The sequence below is a fragment of the Pteropus vampyrus genome, unplaced genomic scaffold (assembly GCF_000151845.1).
Source record: "Pteropus vampyrus isolate Shadow unplaced genomic scaffold, Pvam_2.0 Scaffold18, whole genome shotgun sequence".
In the NCBI taxonomy this organism is placed as follows: Eukaryota; Metazoa; Chordata; class Mammalia; order Chiroptera; family Pteropodidae; genus Pteropus; species Pteropus vampyrus.
This window is the reverse complement of record NW_011888799.1, coordinates 4,464,997-4,471,164: the sequence shown is the minus strand read 5'-3', so window position 1 is coordinate 4,471,164 and position 6,168 is coordinate 4,464,997. Positions and strand designations below refer to the sequence as shown.

General features: G+C 41.0%; 1 protein-coding gene across 5 annotated transcripts; it reads left to right on the top strand.

The window, feature by feature from the left end:
* Nucleotides 1-29: 29 nt before the first annotated feature.
* OARD1 (O-acyl-ADP-ribose deacylase 1) lies at nt 30-5,762 on the top strand. 5 transcript variants are annotated; one of them, XM_011354573.2, is made up of 6 exons: nt 30-186; nt 981-1,060; nt 1,388-1,532; nt 2,512-2,570; nt 3,584-3,696; nt 5,110-5,762. In XM_011354573.2, the coding sequence occupies exons 2-6, from the start codon at nt 1,022-1,024 to the stop codon at nt 5,210-5,212; spliced, it is 459 nt and encodes a 152-aa protein (XP_011352875.1). In that variant the 5' UTR covers nt 30-186; nt 981-1,021; the 3' UTR covers nt 5,213-5,762. The 5 variants fall into 5 exon arrangements, with proteins under 5 accessions (XP_011352875.1, XP_011352876.1, XP_023383343.1 ...); XM_011354574.2 differs by lacking the exon at nt 30-186 and adding an exon at nt 193-377; XM_011354572.2 differs by lacking the exon at nt 30-186 and adding an exon at nt 228-478.
* The last annotated feature ends 406 nt before the right edge of the window (nt 5,763-6,168 follow it).

The following is a 6,168-nucleotide window of genomic DNA, read 5'->3' as shown; positions in this document are numbered from 1 at the left end:
CTAACTAGCTACTTTGCTAACTTCCCACCCTCTTCTCTGCGGCCACTGGAGACACACCCCTGGGGCTAATGCGCAAGCGCAGTTCCTCGCTCGCGGTCGCTGTCGCCTTACGCATGCCCGGGTGGCGGCGGGAAACTCCACGGAATTTACCGCCGGAAGTTCGGCGGACATCACCAAAGAGTGCAGGTTCGGCTAGCTAGCTAGAGGGGCTCGTTTCCGCGTCGCTCCCAGGTGGTGGGCGGCCATCTTAGATGCGTGCAATTAAGGGGCTGTGGTGGGATTGGCTCCGCGTCTGGGCTCTTCTGCTGCTCCCCACCTACCAGGGCCGGATTTGGAGCCCTTCCCCGCGGGGCGGGACCTTCTAACCGCTGACTCAGGTGAAGGGTAACCTGGTTATGTTGGGATTTTGAGCGAACCTCCACGCTCCTTCCAATGCGACTTCAGGACAGGCTCTACATCCTCCGTGACTCGCCCTAGGGTAGGAGACAGAATGGGAGGCTCACTAGACTCCTTCCCTCTACCCCCCAAAAGAAGGGAATGACCCTTTCTTGATAGGCCGCCTTCCGTCTTCTCCCCGCAGCCTGCAGTACACTCCCCTTGGTCCGTACGCTCCCTAATCCTCAAGTCCCTCCTTTTTTCTTCTAGGCCAAACCCACTGAGTTTAAGGAGATTGTCTTAAAACCGCCTGGCGCGGGCAGGGGTAAAGGAGGAGCTATGGTTTAGGGCCGCCTTTTCTTCTCTAGTTGCGCGCGGCTCTGCAGGAGAGCGCGAAATGGCTAGCGCGGCACGGCTGCCTAAGAACCGATGCATTCTCCCTTTTTCTTGTCCCAGATGAGTTTTGTATTACCTCCTAGAGGCCGGACGAACTTACATTCAGCGATAAACGCTAGAGGAAAATTAATCAGTGGGTGGACAGGGCGATCCGAATATAATATACTCAGGCCGCCTAAGCATTTTTACTTCCTTTTCCCTTCTCGTAGCTGAAGAAACATTTAAATTCTGGGGATAGCGACTCAGTATCATGGCCGGCAGCCCTAATGAAGATCCAGAAGGAAGCAGAGTGCGTAAAACTATTAACTTATTGGCGAACTGAAATTCTGAATAATTGAGGTCCAAAGCATAAACACTTTTTGATTAAATCAATAATTGAATTATCTATTTTTTCCTTTTCTAGCCGATTTCAGAAAAGCTAATATAACTTAGAGACCGTCTATCACTTTTTCACATTTTGTAATTCGTTTTAGTTAACGCCTTAAATTCTGAGGTTTTGGCTTTAAACCAAAGAGGGAAGGTGGAAGGGTGGGAGACACAGTAAAGAAAAATGGAGGAAATAGGTTAGTATTTTTCTGTAGTAATAAAACAGTTTCTTTCCCTTTGCACATTTTAGATAACTTATGTGAAAGGAGACCTTTTTGCATGCCCCAAAACAGACTCTCTAGCCCACTGTATCAGTGAGGATTGTCGAATGGGCGCTGGGATAGCTGTACTCTTCAAGAAGAAATTTGGAGGGGTGCAGGAACTGTTAAATCAACGTGAGTTTTGAAACAACTCTTCTGACCTGGCTAGAGCACCTTTTGACCACCTGTTATACAAGATAATACATGCAAAGAGGAGTTCCCTAACCAATGAGTACTTTTAACTTGGATTAAGTTTTTCCTCTACAGAAATGGCCTCTAGTTTGGGTCTTATCACACCAAACCTGAGTTCTTGTAAAAGATTCTAATCTCTTCCTCCTCTATCATAAGACTTTGATAATACTCCACTTCTCTGAAATCCTTAACTCTGAATTGCTTAGCCAAGTCTGCAGGTATTAACTTGGCATTTGACAAACTGTTCACTCATATTGTATTTAGGAGTTTAGAATCCTCTTTACAGACCTCTCCCATCACTTCTACCAATGATTTCAAACCAGGGTTGTGTATTAGAATCATGTAGAACTTCTAAAACATTTGCTCAGACCACAGTCTAGGCTTAATCAGGGTCTCCACTGGTGATTATGATCCCAGCCTTTAAAAAAGCAATTTCTTTCTGCTTTGTGTTGTTATTTGTAAACATGGCACCTTCTCTTCATTGAAAACTCATAATTAGGCAACGTTTTATACACCTATGTACCCCATAATGCTTAAATATTAGCTCTTTGCATGTAAAAAGATCAATATTAAGTGAACACACATTTGGCAAATAATGCTATATATTCTAAAACATTTCAAGGCAGTAGACATTAAAGATTTTTAGGTGGATAAGTAAGGACATATTTGAAAATAAGGATAGGACAAAAGATAAGGTGTGAAGAAAACATGAATGAGAAAAACATGATTAAGAAAATTAGAAGTTAAGGAATATAGTATTTAGGAAGGCTGATGGACAAAGTGTTCATAAGACAATAGGTTTCTTCAGAGTTCAAAATTCTAGTTCTGAGGTAAACTCAGATCTAAAGATTTTTACATCTAAGAATGGAGATCAGTGTTTTGATTTTCTTTTTCTTTTCTACTATTAAATAACTTTTCTTAGAAAAGAAATCTGGAGAAGTGGCTGTTCTGAAGAGAGATGGGCGATATATATATTACTTGGTAAGATGGGGCCAATTCTCTGCATTCTAAGGATTGGTGAACAGGTGGGCTGTGCCAAATTTGTGTTGATCATGGTGTTCTAGACAAGGATGTCAAAAAGCTGCTGATCTCATGTCAACTCAGATCTAGTGGCGGTGGCTGGAGCTCTGGGTTAGAAAGGAACATGAAGCTGCATCCTAGCTCCATGGGCAAGAATACTGTGACATTAACCAAAGGCCTATGTTCTAAGACTTGCAAAAATTAGGGATGCCACCCAAACTTTTAATTCCTTCCTAGTCATGGTGAGATAGAAACAATAATAATGTCTCAAGAGACAGATTGCTCAAATGAGATTTTCTCTCATTCTTCCCTATCAAATACACTCAGCAGCTTTCCTACCTGCTGCCTCAATGTGGAGTTCTTCTACTGTCTAAATAGTTTTTGTCCCCAGAAAGTGTGGCATTGTAGTGATGTTGCTGGGTGACTTACAGCCAATTCACTATAAGCTTGATCGGGACAGCACACTGAGTGGGATCACGTCCTAGCCCCTTTGAATTCTGTAACACTGATGTGACTTCCAATATTTGGGACTCTACAAGTTTCACTCTTCTTTTATAGAGAAACAAAAAGCAAGCAAGCACAGTTTCTAAATAAGTGGACTTAACAGGAAATTTTCAGGTAGTATGTATGCGTTCTTTCTAGTTACAGACAGTAGCTTATCTTTTGGAAGTGGCACAGAGATTTTCACCTACTTGCTTAAAAACAATACACAACAGGCACAGTCTGTTAATCTCCTGGGCTTCTTGAGTAAAGCAAAGATTGTTACATGGCAATGTCTGGGTTTCTCAGCCCCTTTTCAGTTGATTTTCCTGAGGGCTTCACATAAGTGGAAAGGACACTGACATTTGTCATCCCTGCTCTAGACTATTCTATAAAAATACATTTATTTTAATAGCTTGTTGGGAAAATGTGATGGCTTTTCTTTGGCTATAATTTTGGACTAAAAAAAGTTTGAATTCTTTCTTTGTATTCAGATTACAAAGAAAAGGGCTTCACACAAGCCAACTTATGAAAATTTACAGAAGAGTTTAGAGGCCATGAAGTCCCATTGTCTGAAGAATGGAGTCACCAACCTCTCCATGCCCAGGCAAGGAAATTCAGAGCCCTAAATGAAGGCTTACTTGATTGATGGGGTTTACTGTCTTACCGAAGACAAATGACTTAAAAACTTAATCCAAAATACAGACTTCAAGGTGGACAAATTTCAAAACTTGAAAAAAATCACCAGTGAACCAGTTGTCAGACTCTAGGCCAAGGCATCCCCATTTCTTAGCCTGGGTTGAATGAATCAGGATAATTAACTTAAAACACACCCTTGCCTCAACCTATGTAGTAGAGAGGAGTTATTATTCAGTCACATTTGTTAAATTCCTAGCGTTCTCTACCTGAAGCTTAACCTCTATTCCTGAAGCAATATAAACTTAAGAACCAAGACCAAGCTATTGTGATTTCCCCCTGGGTCACTTTGGGCTTCACAAACCTTTTAATTCTGTGCAAAGTAAGTTGTAAATCATTACTACCTTTTAAACTGCATGCTTGTTTGTGGTCACTGTGGGCCGTAGCCAGAGGATATGTCCCTAATGCAATGTCTTAGACCTTACCTGTTGGGAACTTAAAGAATGATGTTGGGGTTCAGTATCTCCTTTGCTTCCTTTTAAGGAAATAAGCTTGGAGTCACTTCTCTTCCTGTCTGCTTTTGAGTCAATGCTGGTCATCCATGCAGGTTTATTCCAAGCTTCAAGTTAACTTATGTGGCTACAGAGTCCCTCGTCTTACATTGGTCTTTAATATATTTATGAATTATGCACCAGAAACTTTTTTAATCACAATTTTTTTCAGAGACTTAATCATTTTCAGGGACTTCATACATTGTATGAAATTAGCGATTTTAAGCCTCTTCTCTCCCCCCTCCCCCCGCCCACAGGGATGTTGAGGATCAATAAAGTAACATCTTAGAAGAAAGGTGCTAAGTAGTAGAGTTTTTTGGGCTGATTGAGGTTTCTCACCAGGGTGTTGCAAATAACCTGAATTGGCAGTCAGCTTGGTATTTCTTAACATTCCATCTTCTTTTCTGCAGAGATCCTGTCCTTTGTCTCTCCTTTTTATCTTCCTTAACTTTCCATTATCATATGTGTATTTTAAAAATACCAAACTTTTCTCATCTACCCACACCTAAATGTTCATCAGTAGACATGGAAGGATGGTGAGTCTCCCATGTCACAGCAGAGTTATATGTTTCTAAATATAGCTTGAAATAATTGGCAAGTGGTAACCTTATTAGACAAAAGAGAAATGATAGCTGTGGGATGTTAGGGCTGTCTAGGAACAGCCTTGGGTGACTCAACAAGAGTTAACTTTCAAACTCCCACCCTGGCTGCCCTTAGGTGTGAAACGAGATGTTTGTCCTTAGGCTCTGGATGAATGGGGCCTAAGGAAGAGGGAAGGAATGATTTCTTAAATATTTTCATCACAACCAATGGAGATGTTTTGTCTTTTTCAGGATTGGGTGTGGTCTTGATCGTCTGCAATGGGAAAATGTGTCTGCAATGATTGAGGAGGTATTTGAGGCAACAGACATCAGAATTACTGTGTACACACTCTGAACAGATGAGCATTTTGGATGTGTCTCATGTTTTCCTCTGTCATCCCTACTGGGCCATAGGACTGGGCAAACTGACCTTAAAATTGTCAAAAGAAAGTTTCATGTGCAGTAGTCTGTGTCATAGGCCAGGCTTGGTTTCTGTCGTCTCATAATTGGGCTGGGACTCTGAAAGAGGAATTGCTTGGGAAATGTTGCTGTGATTTTTTTTTTTCCAGGAAGGTAGGTAATAGATAGCCTGATACTAGATAGGGAAACAGATGATCCCTGTTTTGTTCCAGGATGTTACCTGATTTGTTTGGCTTGCCACTATGTGGCAGCATTGATTCTACTTCTCTGCTGTTTAAGAGAAATTTCAGGAAGGATGACCATTTTAATTTTGCATCTGTTATTATTTGTGCATTTACTTGGTATTATCCCTATGTCATGAAATTCATCATAGAGAATTTTGAGGGGTTTTTTTGTTTGTTTAAACTACAAAAATGGTTTTTTACATTGTTAACAAGGAATTTGTGACAAAAACGAGAAAATAAATATCTTTTTCTTGGGCTCCAGTGGGGTTCTCTGTACATGCCTGCATTGTTCTAGACTTGGATAACAGAATTCACCTGCAGCTTAATTTGGAAAACTCAGAGAGGGGAATCCAGTGGGAAAAGCAACAAGGTGAGAAATAAGAAATGAGAATGGACGGGAAGGCAGGTTTTTAAAAATCTGCTCGTGATGAATTCTTCTGTACACTACATAGTTTCTGTGACTGAACCTGTCTAAATTCAATGATGAAAAAAATGAAATAATATATGTTAAATGCCTAGCAAAGTGTTTAGTGTAGAGTAATGTCTCAGTTCTCAACAAAATTTGTATGCATCCTAAAGACCCACTTCTAAAAAAATTCTGTTTTGTTAGTCGTAGGGGTTAGGGAGGTTGGCCAGGTTTCTTTGCATTGTTGAGCTCCAGAGGATT